This window comes from Aythya fuligula, chromosome 13, assembly GCF_009819795.1.
Source record: "Aythya fuligula isolate bAytFul2 chromosome 13, bAytFul2.pri, whole genome shotgun sequence".
Classification (NCBI taxonomy): domain Eukaryota; kingdom Metazoa; phylum Chordata; class Aves; order Anseriformes; family Anatidae; genus Aythya; species Aythya fuligula.
The window spans coordinates 14,446,003-14,467,017 of NC_045571.1; the positions used below are offsets into that span (position 1 = coordinate 14,446,003).

The 21,015-nt window shown below is 42.6% G+C and overlaps 1 protein-coding gene across 2 annotated transcripts in view; it reads right to left on the minus strand.

Moving 5' to 3' along the window:
- Positions 1 to 21,015, minus strand: part of FGF13 (fibroblast growth factor 13) — a 71,121-nt gene that overhangs the window by 42,221 nt on the left and 7,885 nt on the right. The window contains exons 1-3 of one of the 2 annotated variants that reach the window (XM_032196509.1): positions 17,335 to 17,536; positions 15,170 to 15,280; positions 9,111 to 9,214 (exon numbers count right to left, since the gene is read on the minus strand). In XM_032196509.1, coding sequence (XP_032052400.1) covers positions 9,111 to 9,214; positions 15,170 to 15,280; positions 17,335 to 17,521 — 402 coding nt within the window. In that variant the 5' untranslated portion in view covers positions 17,522 to 17,536. Of the gene's footprint in view, positions 1 to 9,110; positions 9,215 to 15,169; positions 15,281 to 17,334; positions 17,537 to 21,015 lie in introns of those variants that run through there. The other variant, XM_032196510.1, reaches the window with a different exon arrangement.

Sequence of the window (21,015 nt, forward strand, 5' to 3'; positions counted from 1 at the left end):
ACTTCCTCTTAGCACTGTCGCAACTGCAGGACTACATGAAGATAAAAAGACACAAAAATGTGTTTAATAAAGTCACTCTGAATACCCCCACACAACAGATATGCTTAGGATGCTAGCATGGTTTTGATGGAGAGTTGTTTTGCGATCTGAACTGCCCTTTACTTACTGTTAGCCCAGGAGCTCCCAAATTTTGTTTGTGCTAGCACTGCTGCAACAGCTAAAGCTCCCAGCCATGGCCTGGACTGTGCTTACATGGGAGCAGACACACACAGGAACAGATGCAGGAACAAGCACACTTCTGTCTTCTCATTCAGCTTTTCTGACAGCCCACCATACCCCAGCCCCATGCTCTCATCACAACCACATTTTTCCTGCATATCCTTAACTGGTGTTACCCAGTACTTCAGAAGATTTCTTATCAGAGCACCAGCAGCCTCTGCAAAATGAACCCATTTGAATGAAGAAAATAAAGAAAATGTCAACGGGACCCAGAAGCAGGACAAACTAGTAAGGTTTCAACTTTCTTAGGCTGTACTCATCTACTCATAGCCAGACAACCCTCCAGCCAAACAGCCTCTCTCTGTTCTTGGCTAACTGCAGGTGCCTATGTAAAAGTATGAGAAAAAGGGAATTTCATTTCAAGATTTTCTCAGCACACTTTCCCAGCCTCAGATGTGCTATGATTCAGGACATTCCTAAATCAAACATGATATCATTGTATTTTGCAGTGCTTTACTTTCAGGAATTTGCCTGACTTTTTAAGCCCACTTAAACGATATCATCCTTGGCATCCCATTGCCCTGAGTTCCCATCCTAGCACATGCTGAGCAAAGGCACCTTCTGCAGATTTAATAAGCGTAATCCTTGATTAGTTTCTATGGAAGTTCTGAGTTTGTTTTCCAGTAGGTGTCCTGAAAGGTTCTTCTTGTTGGTTTGGAGAGTCCTCGGAGTCTGCCTTTGATTGCTCCAGCATCCTTGTTCAGATGTTCATCTTCTGACAGGCTCTGGCAGCGAGCAGCAGGCTGCCGGCGAGGTGAGCCATTTCCTCGGCCAGTCAGGGAGCCAGTGCAATGAGGCAGAAGCTCTGCTGAGTCACCGTGACAAGAGCTGCTCATTAGCTTGATCTGCAGCACGAGAGGGAGGGGAAGCCCTTCTGGGCAGGAGATGGGAAGGCAGACAGCCTTCTAGAGGGAAAGTCAAGCATAGGAGAGATGCTATTTCATAGTGGTGTTTTCTTTTAATTAAGCTATGTTCTAAGAAAGCAGGTAAATTCGGAAACATCTCATTTCTGATTTTGAGTTTTTTTTTTTTTTTTTTTTTTTTTTCCATACGTATCAGGGGAAAAATGCAGCAATCCAAAACCCCACATAAATATTAATATACATATTTTGCTGGCAAACTGCAAAAGAGCCAAACCCTGGCAGGGAGTAGGCACACGTCACCCTACAGGCACCTATGCCGCCAGCACAGACAGCCCAGTCACAAACTGCAGCATTCACAGCAAATTTAGAAGAGAAAAGCAGCATTTCTCTCGTTGGCTCTGCTGAATCATAGCAACATAACCCGTCCTTTGGTGATCTGAATACGCGCTCTAAACTGAACACGCTGAGAACCTGGCAGTGCTCTTTTTCTCACACTTTGCAACTCACGCCGTCTGCTCAAGTCCTTATCTACTTACAACGCTTGCTTGCCAAACATGCTTTGCAACGTGACAGCAAGGAGTTGTGAGTAGCCTCAAGTCCTGGTACTCGGTATTCCTCATGTGCTGGAGTGGGGCCGAAACACACTGCTGGAAGCTAGCTGTGTGCAATCCAGGTGCCAAACTACCTAGTTCGGGTCCAGCTTCAAGTTTTGCCAAGGTTTTTTGTTTGTTTGTTTGATGCCAGTTTTGTGCCGCTGTCACCTCAGCAAGCAGTGAAATGAACTGAAAATATGGGCCTTAGGGGCCACGTTGTCATTGCAGCCCCATTTCTGAGATTGCTGAGTCCCAAACCTCTGCTTTGAGCAACATCCAAAGTCTGAGTTTTCAAAAGACTTTCAATCTCTTGAGGACTTTGACATTGATTAATAAATGACTGGCAAAGAGAGAGTAGATGCACTTTTAGTCTTTTATCTACTTCACCTGTATGTTATTTCTCTCACTGGACATTGAACCTGTTCTTGTAAAAAATAACAATTTCTCTGCTGATTTTTAACAGCCACTCTGTTAGGAAACCATTACACAGGCATCTAACAGCAGGCTGGTAAGGTCTGTGCAGCACGCAGTCCTGAAGCATCATTTTCTCATGCTTGGCCTCCTCTTATGATGCCTCATCTTAGAAGGTGCTGAGCACCCTCAGCTTCCACCACCCGCAGTGAGGACTGGATGCACAGCAGCACCTCTGTGGATTTCAGACACCTTGGGGATGACTTGTAAAGAAAAGCAGCATAATAGCTTCAATAATTTCAGCTTGCTGAATCTCTTAATAATTCTCTCATGGGAAGGCAATGCTTCCACCCTTCGCAGCTGGAAACGGCAGGCAGTCTGTCTCCTGAAATTTGGAATCATGCTGATTCCAGCAGAAGCAAGCACCTGAACAAAACAGCTACATGCAGTCCGGCTCACAACCAACCCCAAAACCTCATGGTCAGATTTTCTGGTAATGGGCTGAGCCTGTGAGCGAAGCCTGGGCCAGGCAGCAGCCATCAGGGCAGCATTAGCAGGAGTGGTGATGCTGCACGGAGACCGACCAAGGCTTCTCCCCGGCCAGCATCCATCCCTGTGCTGTAACACTGCTGTAGGACTGAACCAAAGTGCAGATGGTTTGCATCTGCTGAGCTGCTGGCATAATTTAAAGCTGTGTCTGTAGCTGAAGGTGTCAGAAAATGTTTATCAGTATGGGCTGGTCCTGCAGTGCCCAAGAGCCTCCAGAGAACATGCTCCTGTCTCAGCGCTGATCCCACACCTCTCCTGCCCACTTCCCACTTTGCCTTATGGCAGGGGGCAGCCAGGGCTGTCAGCACGATGCCTCACATCCTCATTGTGAGGATTCTGCCTGTTTCTCCAGCACAAAGCAAAGTGTTGTGATGAAAAGAAAAACGTGCTGCAGCTGCATCTAAAACCCTATCACTGAAGAGAATGAACTATATTAAGGTGTAGTCGGTACTTAAGCATTCATGGTAAAAAATGATTTACACTGACATGCAAATTTAACTAGATGAAGCTTTTGATTATTTCCCCTATCTCTTGGTTTGTGCTATTTCTCTGAGGTGGTGAAATGCTCTTTGCCAGTAATTCATTATAAATGCCCCAGCCATTCCCGTTTGCTACAGAAGATCTCTGATGCTCTGCTCAGCATTAAAATATGCACAAACTTCTCTTCTCTCCAATTCACCAAAACAATTCTTGAACCACTCTGAGAATTTAATCATGTTTCACATTTTTTGGCTATAATCAACATGCACAATTCATACCGTATTTAATTTATGCGCAGGTAACAAACATATGACAATCTATTTATCATTAGAGGACAATGATAGCTGAATGCTGTCTTAGAGTAAAGTATGTGTATAATGCCCTGCGCATAATTTTATCAAAGTGTTCCTGATAAACCCATGCTAACTCTCTACTGAGTGCATCAGACAAGAAACGGCAAAATCAAGTCATCTACAGAAGCTCTATTAACTCAAACGTATTAGGCATCGTAACAAAGCTAACAAAGGAAGCATAAACATCTCCATGGAGCACATTTCCTAATGCCCATCCTACAAAAAGCTGAACGTCATGAATTTCCAACAGATGAGCTGAAAGACTGTGAGAGGGAGGGCAGACTGGATTCTGTCACACTTTCTCAGGGCAAAGGGCTGCTTATAGACATGGGCTCTGTCGACCTTAGCGAGCGGTTGCAGTGCAGTCCTGAGGGAGGAGATGGTAGAGCTGGTGCTTCGGACCCAACATGCAGATCCCAGGCACTGAAGAGGCTGCTTCAGGTGAGCAGTTGTGTTTCCTGGGGACTGGAGAGCTGGCAGCAGCAGAAGTGCACTGTGTCTGCCCCCATCTGCCCCCAAGGGCTTTGCTCAGCCCAGGGATGAGACAGGGAAAGGCTTTGTCCCACTGCCCCCCTCCCTGGAGCACTGCTGGGGAACCAGGCATTTCAGGCAGCCCTTGTCCACAAAAGGGGGAAATGGAAAAGGCTGGGAAAGGGAAAGCCAAACTGGGGACTCCTCAAACCCACATACTCCTCTACACCTGTCTGCCTGACCCAGCTGGGAGAAGCTATAACCTTATTCACGTATGACACTATTAAACCAGACACTTTGGCAAATCACAGGGTGAGGTGAAAAACACACACTCGTCACAAGCTGAGTGGCACAGGCCCTAAGACCAGTCAGAAAGATGCAATGAGCAGCACATCTATTTAATTTTACGTTTTGTCATGATATATACAGGCTAAACAAGAACACAATACATAAGCTGAAATATTCTATAGGAGATATATGCACCTCACAGAAAATCATTAAATGATTTTAAAACTCTGACACGATAGTTTCTGGAAAATATGCAGATAGTTTTTCTTAGGCTAATCTTTGAAATTTCCTGTGATATGGGTTATGTTTCAACCTATGTAGAATTCAAACAGCACACTCAATTCTTTTCACCTAGTGCATATACGCCTTCCCTTTAATGAACTTCTCTCAGCTGCTGCTCTGTATCACCGTGAGCCTTTTCTGTCAAATCACAATTGCTTTAATGAGAAAGCAATAACTCTAGGACTACGTCTGACAAACAGATCCTTAAAATATTTTTCACTCTTTTGTGCAAGACAATGAAAAAAAGACAAAAAAACAAAACAAAACAAAACCACACACACACACAAAAAAACCCCCCACACAAGAAATTCATAGGGTATGAAGCCAGAAAAAAATCAAGCTTAGCATATATCTTGGTCTTCTGAAAGATGTGGTTGTTCATAGAAAGAAAAATAAGATAAAATAAAAGCATTCCTAAAATACAAAAGGGCGTGATTCATTAAAGTGGTTATGTAAGACGACAGTGCAATAACTCTGATTAAGTCACCTTACAGCAGCATGACACTGGTGTAAGGAGGGATAAATTAAACCCTGTGCTTTCATTTTCAGGTATGCCCAAGTATCAAACAGCAGGAATAGTTACAGCTTCAATAGCTCCCAAGGTCCCAACAAGGAAAATCTTAAGGGTGAGTTCAACTTGGGAGATGTAGTTCCCCTTGACTTTAGTAGGAAACATGCTAGAGAAAAAAAAAAAGAAAAAAAAAAGAAAAAAAAAAAAAAGAAATGGGGTGTTATTCTTTGATATGAAGGCACATTTTCCAGCCAGTGTGGAGGGGAGACATGCAGTGCTTATAGTGTCGTGAGCAGTCACACAGCCAAGGTCACTTCCCTTCTCTGTACTCAGGGACTTTTAATGCATCTCTTAATATATGTATTTTAATATATATACATAAATAGATATATATATTGTTTTTTTCTTAGCTGAGTTGCTGTCCTGAGGAGCTTTTATCATTACATTAAAGATCTTATTATTGCTCTAACTGACAGATGCCGCAAACTATCTATGAAGTCTGGCAGTCAACTACAGATATTTGTTCTCTGCAGATTTATTATACTTCAGTGGTCCCCTCATGGAGCAAATTCACCTCGTTCTTGAGTATAGTCACTGGATCAGAAGAAAGCCACACTGCAGACTGCCTTTGAGGACAGACACCTGAATCACTGTCCTGACAGACTGCTGGGGGAAAGGGGCGATGCCAAAGCCAGAGCTCATCAAATTGGCAAACTGTATCCACAGATATTCTCTATCTGCCACCAACTGTAATGCATTGTGGCCAGGACATATTTTCTACATATGCAAGATACCCAGAATCACCTCAGTCAATTCAGTTCAAAACTAAAAAATATAGCACAAGGAACAAAGCACAAGAATTCGCTACAATCTGTCAAAGGAAAAGGAACTGTAATTTAGCAATATGGTTTAGTGCAAGACACACATGGAAATGGGACACTTGGTATATCAGTCCTAATGTCTACGCTTTCCTGGGTGAGTATGGGAAAGCACTTAGCTGAGCCTCCATTTATTCTCGGTAAGCCAGATGACTTATTTACCTATCTACCAGTGGGGTAATTGCCAGGGACTTAATGGCCTCTTTATCAGGCGCAGTGTTTTGGAAGTGTTTCAGGCTGAAAGGCACTATCGAGAGCGAGGCACAGACAGCGGCACAGGGCAAGGAGCAGGGACAGCACGTTAGTGGGGTGTTTTTTAAGTCATTTGGCAAATGAATCTGTAACCTCCTGAAGTAAACCTTGCAGCCACAAACACAGCTGAAGCTTTAGAGTTGCAATAAAACTGAAAGCATGTGATCATGACATGGACCACAGTACCGTCTCTCCCTATTACATTGTATCATCAATGCTAATTTGATTTCTCTCTGAAAACGATGCAACTATCCATTACAGTTATCTACAATTGTAGTACCTTCCTATTTTTCCCTCTGTTCTTGCTTCAAGAGTTTGTCAGTGTTTCATGGGAGTTTTGCTGCTGATCAATCCCGTGTTGCCATCTGCCTGCTCCTGACAAATCCCATTCAGGAACACCTCCCTTTAGGGGCTTGGAAAGCCTCAGGATGTGTAGACGGATGTCATTTACTTGAGCTGATCTTTTCCCCAGGCTCCCTGTTGGCATCCCTTGAACAGGTGAGTGTTCAGCTGGTATAAATCAGCTGAGCTCTCTTGGGACTCATTTACATCAGCTAAGAATCCAGCCCAAAATATAGAGCTAATTTCTCAGGTAACAGACTGTCAGACCGTATGCCTTGCTGAAAAGACCATTATCGGCAAAGGAAGGGCTAGAAACACTTAAAATGTGGTGCTGAAGCTGCAATTCTGGCAACTTGTTCACATAGCAGGTGAAATAGGGGGCAAAGGCTCCTCACCAGCCCCTGTCCATTCCCAGGGACATCAACAGAGCTTTGAGCTAGGTTTTGCCTTCCAAGCCAAGAGAGTGCCTAGCAATTATTGTAAAATAATAATAATAATAATAATAATAATAATAATAATAATACAAACCAAAAAAACAGAAGGCACCAGGTGATAAAACCAAGATTACTGAGAATTTGAGTTGAAACTTTATTTGGAAAAGTATTTTCACATTAAATGAATGCCCGTCTTTGTGAAAGAGCATTTAAAAATATGAATTTGGGACACAGCAACACTACAGTTGTCTGTTGAGGGCCTTGCCAAGCCTATCAGGTTCAAGAAGAATATATCAATAAATAAATGAAAATATAGTTGCCTAATAAGGAAACATGAATGCCCATTATTAATAAGGGGAAAATAGAGGGATGTCACCAGCTCATTTTGCAATAGCATTAACTATTACGTTCACAGACAGTAAAGGATTCAGTGAAGACACCATTCATGGTAACATGAGAACACAAAGAACTACCTCTAACCAATGCAAACACCAACAATGACAACCCAAATGAGTCTCCGAGGTCAGCATAAGGTGCCTACATGCCCATCAAAATAAAAAATGGTCTTCATCAAAAAAGTGTTATATTCTGCTACAACCTCCGCACACCTAGGGATACTAGAAGCGATGGTCCCTTTCCAGTTACTACTGCATTGTAGGTCTGAATTTGTCTGTATCCCATTTTCTGCATCATGGCAATTTTTTTTTTTTACCTTTACAAAAATAGATCCGACTCTTCCAGCATGTATTTTGCAATGAGAGATCTGCTCTACTCAAACCCAACACGTTCGCTGTGCACAATGACAGAATTTCACTTTATTGCACAAATCACTCTATCCTACCCCAACTTGCAATTTGAGGTAACATTCACAGAGGCAGAATGGAGCCAGCAGAAGCCCTCACGGCACAGTGCGCTATCGGTGAGCGGACAGCCAGAAAGAAGCACGGCTGAGGATGCTAATGTAAATGAAAGCACACAGTGCAGTCAAAGGTACATTTGCAGTGCAAATGTAAATAGTACTGCGCAGTCAAAGGACCATGACTACACAGGATTAAGGGGGCTTTGCATGATCTGACTGTGTGGCTACAGCCCCACAAACGGATCTGTGGATTAACCACGTTGAGCAAATAGCCAGAGCAAAAAGGGAAATGGAGTATGATGCCACTCACTGAAATTTTACTTTGTCCCAAAGCATATCCACCTCTGATTTGCTTTTGCAGATACAAGAGGAAAAATACACAAAGCTGGTCCCTTGTCCCAGCTGTCAGGATTGCAAAACAAATGAGAGATTTGAATAAGTTTATTTAATTGTTACCAGTATTAAGGCCACCTCAAGGGAATTGTTCTTAAAAGAGAATAATTTGTGGTAGATAATAAATTATATTTTCCTCTATTTTCTTCCCTGGGAAAAATCTACTAAGACTTTATAATTAAAAAGTCCTAAACATAGTTCAGCTAAATGTTTTTAATTGAAAAATGGTCTATTTTAAAAAACATCCTTTTTTTTTTTTTTTCATGAAAACTGTGTTTGCTCTCTTGAGAAATGTCAAGGAAAATTATTAACAGACATTCTTGATCAAAATTGCTAAATGAAACATTTCTTTACTCATGCAGCATCTTGAAGCCCTAACATTTTAATTCCATTTCTATTTGAAAACGCTGACCAAACAAACAAACAAAAAAAACTTTCTCTAATCCCTTTTAATAACAGTAATAGATATTAGTTTGGAAGATATAAAACGTGTTCAGGCATGCATGTGATTCACCAAGTTGTCCTTTTTCCTCTCTACCCCTCACAGATTAGAGTAATCAATCCCCAGTGACCAAGGGAGAGCTTCCTGTCTGTTTTTGTGGGTTTTTTCCTTTTAAAAATTTTATTTATTTCACACTTCAGGATCATTGGTTTGGATCCAAGGCACCACAATTTGTTTCCATACTTTCATATGTATTTATAATTGGAAAAAAAAAAAAAAAAAAAGCTAAACCAGAATATCAGCACTTCATTCAATTCACTGTCAAATCCTTTCATTATAAGTTATAATTGGATTCCTTTGAACAACAATTTATTCATTTATAAAGATCTTATCAGCATTTAAGTGAGAGCAAAAATTCATGTTTACTTACTGATGTGTATAGGTATCCTTCACTGTTCATTGCCAGATACAATTTTGTTTGAACCCCCTGAATCGCCACCACTCGTAAACCCACAGGTATGAGGTTAAACAAAGCTAGGAGAGAAAGCATATGGAAAGCAAAATTAATCCTTTAAAGTATGCAGTTTAGATAGAGAATTAAGCCATAATTACTAGAACCAAATAAAACACGTCCATTCTTGCATATATTAATTTCTGCGAGTGCTATGAAACAATACTGCTACTTTGTCTTATATAGACATTTCTACCAATAGCTCAGAAATTATCTACAGAGGATGATCAGCATATTTGCCCCCTTCTGAAGATAGTAAACTGGAGGTACTGAGAGATGAAATAACCCATCTGCCTCATGAGCAGAAGAGAATTGAACAGAATTTAATTTAATTTATTTTTTACTGGTAATAAATGTGGGGGGGAAAAAGAAAAAAATACCCCCAACATTTTTCAAGATTATCTCTTTATTTTTCTTTTTCAAATTAAGATAAAATTCTGTAAATGTTTTTTTGAACAAAAAGGAGCAGCAAGATGAAACTCAGAAAAGTTAAAACCCTTCATTAACATCTTAAAATGCCTTGGTTTAGTTTAGTCTTTTTGAAAGAAGAATAGTTTTGAATAAACAGGGTCAAATAACCTCAAAATTCAATGAAATGACAGCATATTCTTTAGATCAAGCCCTAAATCTGTCTCTTCAAAGATGAGATGCTTTGAGTGTTCTGCTTACGTTTATGCTTGTATACACACTAATAGCGGCAGTATTTATAAGCAGAGAAACCTTTTTTTTTTTTTTTTTTTTTTTTTTTTTTAAAGAGATACTGGTTTGTAAAGTGGCAAATTATTAAAATAAGCAAAGCTCTGCCAAGGCTTAGATTCTTAACTATGTTAAAAGTGAACACAAGTAATAATGAGTTGAATGTTGTGTTCTGTGTTTCATATGGTAGTCACAGCATTGAGCCTGACGGAGTTCAAGCAGTGTTTGGACAGCGCTCTCAGATACAGGGTCTGATTTCTGTGTGGTCCTGTGCAGACCCAAGAGTTGGACTCAATGATCTTTGTGGGTCCCTTCCAACTCGTGATATTCTATGACATGCAGGATTAAAATAAAAAGGAGAAGTTAACAACATTTTCAAGGACTGTTATCATAACCCAAAACATCTTCCAGACTGCTGCGTAAGTGCAGAGTTAGGGTGAAGCAATGCCAAACGGGCTCTTATTTCCAATGGTCTATTCTTTGGCTATAGAACTCCAGCCTGCTTCAGGCTGAACTTTGGTATTTAAGGGCACTATCTGAAGCCAATTTAAAACTGAATTATGAATTTGAAATATTTTTATTATTTTCCAAAAGAATTATGACCCATTATAAATACCTTTTTCAGCCTGGCAACCCTGATAATTGTCATATTTAATTACAAGAAAATTCTTAGCCTGCCAGCATTTAGTACAGATCCTTAATCCTGGGTGCGGGTTTGTGAAAAACGTATCAAACCAGGAAAGCACAAATATATTCACGTCCTACCTCAATAAAGGCATAGCCAGAAGTGCCCTGGGGATGAAGAGCTTATTTCTGGTGAAAACACCTTCTGCTCAGTCAACCAGTTGGACCTCCCTGTGCTGCCCTGGGTTTATCTGAGAATCTCAGCCCCACAGAGCAGTGAATATGGGGTGCCATGGTGAATAAGGGGTACCATGGGCTCCTGGAGGACAGAGCCTGCCTGGCTGTCCTGGCACATGACAAACTATGATTGCTCTGCTGTGAGCTCAGGGCACTTCCGAGCACTGAATTTCCTGCTCTCTGCTTTTTCTACCATGGTTGTATATAGCAGACCAGCTGGAAATATGCAGAACTAATAAATACAGGAGATCTTAAAGTCACATCTATGTTTTTCTTTTCCCTTCATATACACAAATGTACATGCAGACACACACAGGCACACAGCCCCTACTCACACTCGCCTGCAAGCACAAAATCAGCAGAAATGGCTTTCTCTTCACTAAAACAAAATCTCTTAGTTCTGTGCAGTTTTTAGCAAACAAAATGTAGACTTTCACTAAGGAAAATGCTCAGCTATGGATTTCTCATTCTTTCTATCAAATGCTTGAATTTATCTGTGGGAGAAAATATTCTATCTGACTCAGAGAACACTCCCTAGGAAAGCCCAGTTTTGCAACTTTCCCTCAACAAGCAGCATCTGATCTCCATTTATGCAGGAGAGCACAATTTAAAGCTCAGTATCCAAGCAGAACCTGGAGATCTTGTTTGAAAGATGCTCTTTTAAACGGTGTTTTTTGAGTAGGACAAGCAAGGGTGTAAGTATGGGCTATACTGCAAATAGTGCTACCAACCTGCCAGTAGATCAGCTGAGGACAGGGCAAAGCCTAGGTCAGTCAACAAGATGGAGCTTGCAGCCACAAGGCACCGAGATAGGCTTTACTGAGCAATACTTGGCTGTGCTGTACTTGGCAAAGTGAGCAGAGACAGGATGCTGAGCGAAAGCTAGGGGACTTGCTGCACCGGATGCTCAGCTGCTCTCCTCCGCAGCTGAGAATGTTTTCCTGCCATAAACGTACGTGCTCTATTTTGAGGCAAGGCGAGGGGTGGGCATACTCAGAAGCTGGTGTAGATGCTGGTGGGATTGGCAGCTGCTAGAGCACAGACTATAGGAAGTTGCAAAAAGGGCTGCTGGGGGAGTAACACAGTCTCTGCATTATGGCCAAGAGTAGAGCTGCGCAGCATCCTTCTCCATGAGCACCCACTGCCACAGACAACAGGCATGGGAGTCTATCGCATTTCTAATAGTTGACCCTCATGGGGGTGGATATAACAGAAAGAGGGGCAACAAAGCCATGGGAAAATAAATTGGTTGCTACTATGATCAGTTTGCATTAGCATGAAACAATGCAGTTATTTGCATCCTAGCCTTTTCCTGTTACATTTGCACTGTGTAAAATAAGGATGTAATATCCATCGTAATGAAAAATGTGGCAATGCCTAAGAGAGAGATGATCTTTGCTACAGCCATTGTGCAACACAAGCTGACATAAAATTTGAACTGCAAAATAGAGGCAGTGGGTCACAGCTAGATTTATTCACATATACATTGCTGTGACATCTGCGTCGTCCTTGGCTTGGCCACCTGGACTTTCACATACCTTCAGCAGGGTATTGCTTCCTACGTTTCCCTACTATACAGGTCCTCAAATCTCTTTGTCTTGCCAAAACTGGGGAATAAATTCTGCTTTGATTTAAAACCTTACCCTATTTAACACGTTAAATGAGGCAGAATCTGGTTCTCAGCCAGGAAATCCCTTCTACAAGGCACTTCCTCAAATTACATGGACTCTTGGCTAAAAATGACATCTGGTGAGCTCTACAGCTCTTTGTCCCTATGTTTCACTTATTGCCTACACTCTGCTCCAAAATCTGAGCTTTCTTTTAAACTCCTTGCAGTTGTGGATGCGACCTTGTTTTTGTGAACCATGCGTGAAACAGTGGGTTTGCAGAGATTGAAATAATTGCTTGCAAGTCAGGAGCCAAAGGGCATCCTCAGGCAAACTTCCCAATAGCTCTCAGTAGCAAATGATGGCGAAGGTGGAATCCTGTGCCCACGCTGTCAGGAGCCTGAAACAGGGGACACAAGCTCTCTCCATCCCTGAAATGAATGTGGAAGGCAAATGCTAACATTGAAATGAGGAGACCAGGCAGACTATCATGTTAGTTTGCTCTAAAAGCTGCAGTTGCAGAGCCTCAATGCTGTGCAGCCACTTCACTGGTCACAGCTGAATTTGAGGATGTTCCCCTTGTTAAGGAGAATTTTAATTATCTCACTACAATGCAAAGCAAATGGTCATTGAGCAACTGTTTAGTGAAGATGACAAAAGAGAACAGCAATGACATCCATTAGGGATGTAAAGAGAACAAAGCAGAGCAGGGGTCCTCTACAATGTGGAAGGGGACAACTTCTGTGGCTCTCCTGTGGTGCACAGAGATGGGGCAAAGGAGAGATCTCTCTCCAGAAATCAGAAGAAATAATTTTAGAGGGCCTGATCCACCTAATATTCACTTGAGCAAGGATTTAGTGGAAACTCATTATGTGGTCTCTGATCCCCAGCAAAAATCAGTCTCTCTTGAAAATGTCATTGAAAAAATGTTGCTATTAGAATAAGTTCAGGACAACAGGACATTCAGGTATATACATTTATCTTACAAAAAAAAAAAAAAAAAAAAAAAAAAGAGCAATATATGCAAAAGCATGTGTTTTTTAATGACAAAAACTCTCCTATGTTTGAACAGTTGGATATTGCAGCCCAGCTGCCAACATTTCTGGGCACCATTATGTTTAAGCATACAGCATTTTGGAAGGCTGATGTCCAGAAACCAGAGTTTTATATGATTTGCTTTGTAATCTGTCAAGTTATGGTAAATCTAAGGACACAATGAAAATAAAAATATCTTAGAACTAGACACATCCATATGAATGTCAAAAGGACAGGCTGCCATAAATTTTTATCTCATTCAGAGTGTTAGAATCCCTACTAGAGGAATTCCAAGTAAAATATTTGAATGAAAAATCCCTCCAAAAATAAGATGGAATTTCACATATTTGCTCTGGTACACTATAAGTTTATGACAATACCTTGCACTGATGGAGAAGGTAAGGTTTGCCTCTATTTTCTTCTTTTTATTTTTAAAGATGTTTATCGAATTACCCTGAAATCCTGAACCATCTGTACTGATCGGTACTGATTTTTAAAATCATAAATATCAGATAATTCACTTGAAAGAAAAGCCGTATTTATGATCCACAAGGGCCATTCTTAGTGTAGATTTTGTGCCTACACAGAGGAGAACTCAGTAAAATGGCAGAATCTTCTCAGCACTGCACTGATCTGGTCTTTGTGCCACCTTCTCCATGAGTGAGGACCTGGAGCCAGCCCTCAGGTGTCCCTACAGGCACTATGCTTGCGCTCTGCCCTAGGGCCAGCACCTTCAGTGGCTGCAGAGGAGACCTCCAGCAGTGTAAGAGGTTCCTTCTGTCACTCAGAAGTGAATACAGGGATGTAAAAGGATTAAAGAGGGTTTATGAAAAAGTGATCGGACAAGTAAGGTAAGGTACTTCCTACTGCATCCAGCACTTATTTGGCCATAGTCAAGTGCACTATAAAAATGAAATGATGCTTCTCCAACAAGTGCTTTTCATATTAAAAAGATATCATTTAAATCAGTACTTTTTAGTAATTAATGTTTGTAAAAAGGAAGGTCTGCCTGTTTATTCCCTGGTTTGTTGATCAAGTGGCCTGAAATACCTTCTCAAACACCTTTTTCTCCCAGCTTCTTTCAGAATGAAAACTTAGTTTAAGCTAAACAGTAAAGATGTGTGAAACATTTAAACATTTTATTTAAATACATAAAATCTACTCTCTAGTCATCTTTTCCTGTTTTCTATTAATCGTTAAAATTGTTAAATAGACAGAAATCCACAGTGTTTTTTTTTTTTTTTTTTTCCCCCCTCAGAAAAGCTGGGGGAAAACTGGTTGGAAGTTGAAGGTATAATTAAGTTTAGAAGGGGTAAAAAAAATAATAATAGAGAAATGTGAACTTTAAAATGATGATGAACTCACATTATGTGAGATAACACAGCTCTGTTTGAATGAATGCCTGCTTCGGAGTGGAGATAGCATTATTCTATTTCAGGCACTCTGAGTAGGCGAGCAAATTTTCCCAGTTGAAAAAAAAAAAATCTAATAAAATCCAAAGGACAGCAATGAACTTCTCTAGATTACCATGGAGATAACATTTGCTTTGTTTGTCATATGTGTCATCATTACTTTCTCTAGTTCATTATTTCTATAAGTGATTTTTATTTGCATTTCTTTCAGACCCAGTAAGTCTGAAAGACTTCTGCGTTGTGAGCACAGCGTTAATGCTGCTTCCACTCACTCAGTCATTCTAGGACAACACATTTTGATGGACCTATATGGGAAGAATGAGACACCACAATTCACAAACACACCAGTTATTCTCATGTCACTTACTATAACTACTGTCCTCCTCTTTTGTTCCATCAATTGTTCCATCTGCTTGCAACTGCAAGTGGTATCCTTGCCTGCTGTATAGCTTTGTTACTATACCTTTAAGCTGAGGCTCTGTAAAAAAAACAATAGTGAGATTAATGTGGGAAATCCTGATGTGCCATTCCAACCAAGCAGGAAGCTAAAAACAAATCTCCTGGTTTCTTCTCAAGGCTGAGATATCAAAAAAGATTGAAGACAAAATCAGGGCAACCAGCTTAGCAACACTTTTCATTAGGGCGAGATCAAATCCGTGCCTATAAAATAAATTGCCAAAATGATTAAATGCCACTTTCTATTGTAATGTGGGCACAACATTAAAATCTGCTTCCAGTGAATACAAATTCCAACAGGGTGCTGCTTGGCCTCAGGAGTTCAGCCCTATCTCATTTCAGATTAGAAATGAGTTGGCAAAGAGTGCATTCTGCTTTTTAAAAAGGTGTGATTTCTTAAATGGAGAGTAAAAAGAGGACTACTATGATAGCACTAATAAGAGCTGTAGTGACAGCTGAGAGCCTAAATATATAGCAGCAAACGTTTACCACAGGAACTGCTGCAGCTCTAATAAACAAACCCCCAGTCCTCGCTGCTCCAAAGAGTACAGAGCAACCAAAGTGATAAACTACTCAATGAACATATGGAAAATGGAGGGGAGAACCCTGAAATCCAGCAATGTGTGGAACTGCAAAATAAATATTACCATAAGGATTGAGGTAATTACCTCATCAGCTAGAAGAAGAAAAATCAAAACAACATATACTTTGAATAGATTTTTTTTTTCATAACAATTCTCATATTCACAGTTAGAAAGGAAAATATCTCAAATGGTTTCAGATCGTTCTAGACCAAACCAGGATTTGCCGTCAAGATTTAAAACATCTAGGTAATGCATCAGGAGTAATTGGGGGGGGGGGGGGGGGGAGAGAAAAAAAAAAGAAAAAAGGTCTACTGCCACTGAATCCCAATGACATCTGCATTGTAGTCATTTCATACAATTATGCTTGTCAGGAGGCGATGCATTCTCTGCATCTCTGCAGCTCACTCCACAACAGTTTACTTAATTCAGAGATTGGGAAGATATCATGTATCATTTCCAACTTCCAATGTCTGAATAAGACTCATGTTTGTAATCACAGATATTAGGGAGCTCTGTTGCTGTTCTTCATTTTAGTAGGAGATGAAGGGAAAAGCTTATAATAGTTTACAAAAGTATATTACTTCCTATTAGCCACCTTTAATAAGGGTACCAACAGATGCAGAATTCTTATTTACCAACTAATCTGACAAAAAATTAATGCAACCACAACTTTGGCTTCTTAACCATCCAAAAGCTGTAAAGCTTGCTTGTAAACTGCAAGCAAGGCACGTCTTCAGTGGCTGGTGAGAAAGGCAGACAGGTTAAGTGGCTAACGGCATCAATGTTTCAGCACAGCAAAGCGACAGCAACACTACCAGAGGGTTTTGCTCCTCCCATGTACAGAAAAAAACACAACACAACAAAACACAACACTCAGATCAGGGACTGAGCCTTCATGCCTGGTCTTTTGCACCTCTGACACAGAGAGGATCATGTCTGCAGGCAGCTGCATCTATGAGATTCCTAGAAAGGAACAGGGCGCTGAGGCAAAACTCTGGAAGGCATCAGCAAAAGCAAGAAGCTTCTTCTGCAATCAGCAAATAAAGCAAGGCACTGGCATTCTGCAAAGCAGGAAGACAAAAACAGAGCTCTAGGCTGCCAAGTTATTTAACATACAGCTAAAGAAGGTGTGTGTGGGGGGGAACTTCCCCTGCTAACATCTCCCCCACAAATAAATCACGTGTGTTTGTATACGTATAGGCGTAACAGAGAGACAGACTACTGAACTGCCACTGCTACTGCGTGGGTGCACACAGGTGTGCAAGTGAGGCAGAAAGCCATGGTGTGCGCTACCCAAATAAATCAGATGAACACAATCCGTGAGAGGACTAGCATATGGTACCCATGCCTATCGGATCATACAAGCCAGGAGTGACCTGTAAGTTCATTTTACCAGCCCTGAGACACTGGTCCCCCCTTCCCCACAATTGACACACCCCAGTTTGCATTAAATAAAAGAAAACAACCCCCCAAACACATAACCCTTGCCAACCTGGTCGCCTTCTTCGCCTTTTCTTGGAGCCAAAGAGTTTGACCCTGGAAAACACATTCAACTTGTTCTTGTCGCAGCTTCCCTTGCTCTTGCTGGGGCTGTTGACACACTTACAGGCATTGGACTTCTCCCGCTCCCTGGCTTGTCTCTTCTGGCGGATCAGGGAGCTGGCGATGGCTGCAGCCATGGCCGCCACCGCCCCGGCGCCACCGGCGGGTCAGGCACGCAGGGTCTGCTGGCCGGCCACGGGTGCCACGGCCAGCATGCTGCTCGGCTGTCCCCAGTGCCGGGGCCGCTTCTGGGTGTCTTGGCCAATGCCACCCACCTCCAACCGGCTTGGAGCCTGGGAGGCACCAGTGCCTCAGGTCAGGATGCAACAGTTTAGGTCAAAACGGTTTTGTCAGGTGGGATTTTCCCCTTTTGATTTTCTGGTGCCTTATTATTTTTTTTAAATTTTATTCCTCCCAACTTCTGACAGAGGAAAGTTTGCAGGCAGAGGTGAGCGCTTCTATGGAGATCAAACAGGCGATTTGCAAGACATCCCTCTGAGCTTCTCCAGACGCGCTATTCACATGCGGACACGGCACATCCACTTGGTGCAAGATCATCGCATCTCTCCTAGCCCCAATTTCTCCAGTTAACTTTTCTCCCCACCCAACCCCTCCCCATTCAAATCCCAGCAAACACCTGTTAGACTCCAAGCAGGGTCTGTCCTGTTGCAGGGGGTTTTCTGGATCCTTTTTCCTCCTCTCTCTCAAAGAAGAGATCCGAAGCAAGTGGCAATGGAGACACCGGGAGGAGGTGCTGATGCCTGGAGCCTTGGCTGCTTGCTGCCGAATGCCTCGGGAAGCCTCTTCCCCTCCACTCCTTACAGGTGCCGCTGCCAGCTCAGCCTCCCCTCCACGGATGCTTTCGCCTTTTGCACTGCAACACTTGTCACCAGGCGGTAAACAGCCAGAGCTCCCCTGACAGCCCCAGTCGCCGGCAGCTCGGCGCTGATGCTGCAGCAGCCGTAGTCCTCAGGCAGCAGATGCACGCACTCGCGCACACCCCACGAGCTGTGCGCTGGCTACAGAAATGAGGCGATGCAGCAAGCAAGCCCCTTATCGCCACCCTCCCCTCCTCCTCCTCCTCCTCTTCTCTCAGGCTCTTTGTGCGGGGAGGTGCAGCGGGGGCCCCGGAGCTGAGGGTGGGCTGCGGGAGCTAGCGCACCGCGGCTGCTGGCCCTGGCTGTCCCCAGGGGGCTGTGGGTACCTGGCGGTGACAGAGCCGCCTCCCGGGGAGGCGCAGACACCCAAACAAACGTGACCGTGATGAGCAAATAGCTGGCACCAGGTTTTCGACAGGGGAGGACACCTGGCTGGCACCTGGTTGGAAGCAGGAGGGCATCAGCCCCAGCTCCCCCCCCCAGTCCTGCTAGGGAGGGTCCCCTCTGCCCCACTGGTTTATTGGGGCTCTTTGCTTCCCTCCTTTCCTCCCCCCTCACACCTCCTCCCATCTCCAGTCCGCCAACAGGGACTCAGAGAGGGCAATTCCCTTGTCACTGCAACGTTCTCCCTTGTCCCTTTGTCCCCTTCACAGGGCTTCTGTATCCCCTGGGGGCTGTGGCACAGTGCAGGGACCTGGGCAGGGAGAAGCAGCAGTGCCTGGAGACTGGGAGCAGAGCCTGGTGACACATCTGGCCACCCTACCACGGTTAACGCCCTGCAGGGCAGACACCAGCCCCTGCACACATCTGTGCCCCAGGATGCAAGAAGCAGGAAGTCCTTGGGGTCTCCCTGCAACATCCCCCTCCCTGTTTTTCAGCATGCTTTCAATGGCTGGAGTCTAAAATAAAGGCAATTCAGGCTAGAAACAAAACAGAGGTTTGCAACCCAGATGGCAAGCAACACTTGAAACAATTAGTTTCAACCTGAGGTAGAGGGGATTTGCAAACCCTTGTAGGGCTGAGGCAGGGTGGGATGTCCTGGGAGGGAGAGGCTGAGGACTGAATCCTTGCAGGATCTGAGCTCTGCAGGGCCACTATGGGAAAGGGCTTCCACCAGGCAAGCCCAAAGCTGCATCCTGTGTGTCCTCGCCCAAACCCAGCCCCCCCCCGGGGCTAATCAAAAGCAGACTGATGCAGACAGGTCCGTGGGACAGCGTGGAATCTCAGGTGTGATTTCAGACTCAGAGAGACATCGTAGGAAACCTGCCCCTCCTGCCCCTTCTTTCTCTCCTCCACACACCCCTGGCAAAGCCACATGCTTCTCTCCTCCCTCTCCAGGCTCACACGCTGTGGTCCCAGGCACCCACAGTGCCACCAAATATTAAAACGTTATTCACTATACCTTTACAAACATTACAGTCCTTCCCCAATTTAAAAACAGCTCGTGACAGTTGCCAATCTGTTTCCTCCAGCTGGGAACTCCTGCCCAGTAAAACAAGTTGCATGGCCTGGTCTTAATAATAGAAATATCCGTAATGTACAAGTTTTAACACGATGTTGGATTGAATGTACATGTGCCATCACAGCCTGAGACCTTGACAGCTAACTCTTTGTATTGAATGTGGCAGCCCCACATCCGTGTCTGCAATGCCTCTCTTCTGCATGAGATACGTGTATACATATACACTGACACGCATAGGTATATTCATATCCTCACTTACCTTTACATATGAGGCACTTTATAGTGTTCACATATTTGGATTAAATAAAAACTTTTAATTTTTTATTTGTATAAATAGTAGGGTAAAAATATCTAATTCACAAGCTCCACAACTACCCTCATCTGCCAGTCCACATAAGAGATGTGAAATACAACCCAAGAGACAGAAAGTTGGATATTATTAGTAATAACTCATCCTACTCAGCTCACCAATATTGTACTGTGAATTTTGACATCTTTCCACTTTCAATACAGTCACAAGTGAAACTTGTTTTTCCTGAGACTCACCCATTACTTCATACATATTCTCAGTTTGGAAAACAGTGTTTGATCTTCAGATCAAAGTAAAGCTGCCTCATTGTGATCTGTCCTATAGGTCAGATGACATTTAATTTTCACAATGAATTTGTGAAACTCAGAACTCAGAATTTGGCTAACCTTGAAAATCCTGGGGAAAAGCAGTATATACAAACAGCATTTAGGATATCTTTCTGCCAGCATTCCAGCCTGCAAGCTTAAAATCCATAAAAAAAATTCATTTGCACAAATGTTCCTTGACAGATAACTGAGAGGAGTAAAAATAGCATATATGCATAATCAGATTTAAGTTTCAAAAAACAGTGCTCTGTTGTGTTGTTGTTTTTTTTTTTTTTTTTTTTTTTTTTTCCCCCCCATGTTCAACCTCTCCATCTATCGGTACTCCTACAAACATGTCTTCATTTACTATAAATGGCATATAAAAATGAAGATCTTGTTGGGAAAATGCCTTTGGTACAGGGCCAGTCTTTGGACTACTTTGGTTTTACAGATATGAAGAAGAAAAACAAAACAAAACAAACAAACAAAAAAAGAACACACCAGCTTTGTTTTCTTGGAATAGCAAGAGCTTCTCTCTCCTTACCACACTATAAAGGTAAAATAAGATTCCAAGCAATTTTTTGAATGTAGAACACAACCAGGCACTCTCTGAATTCTCTTTCTTTGTGTGTGATTATTGAAACTGGGTAGACTTAGAACGAAAAAGTAAATTGTC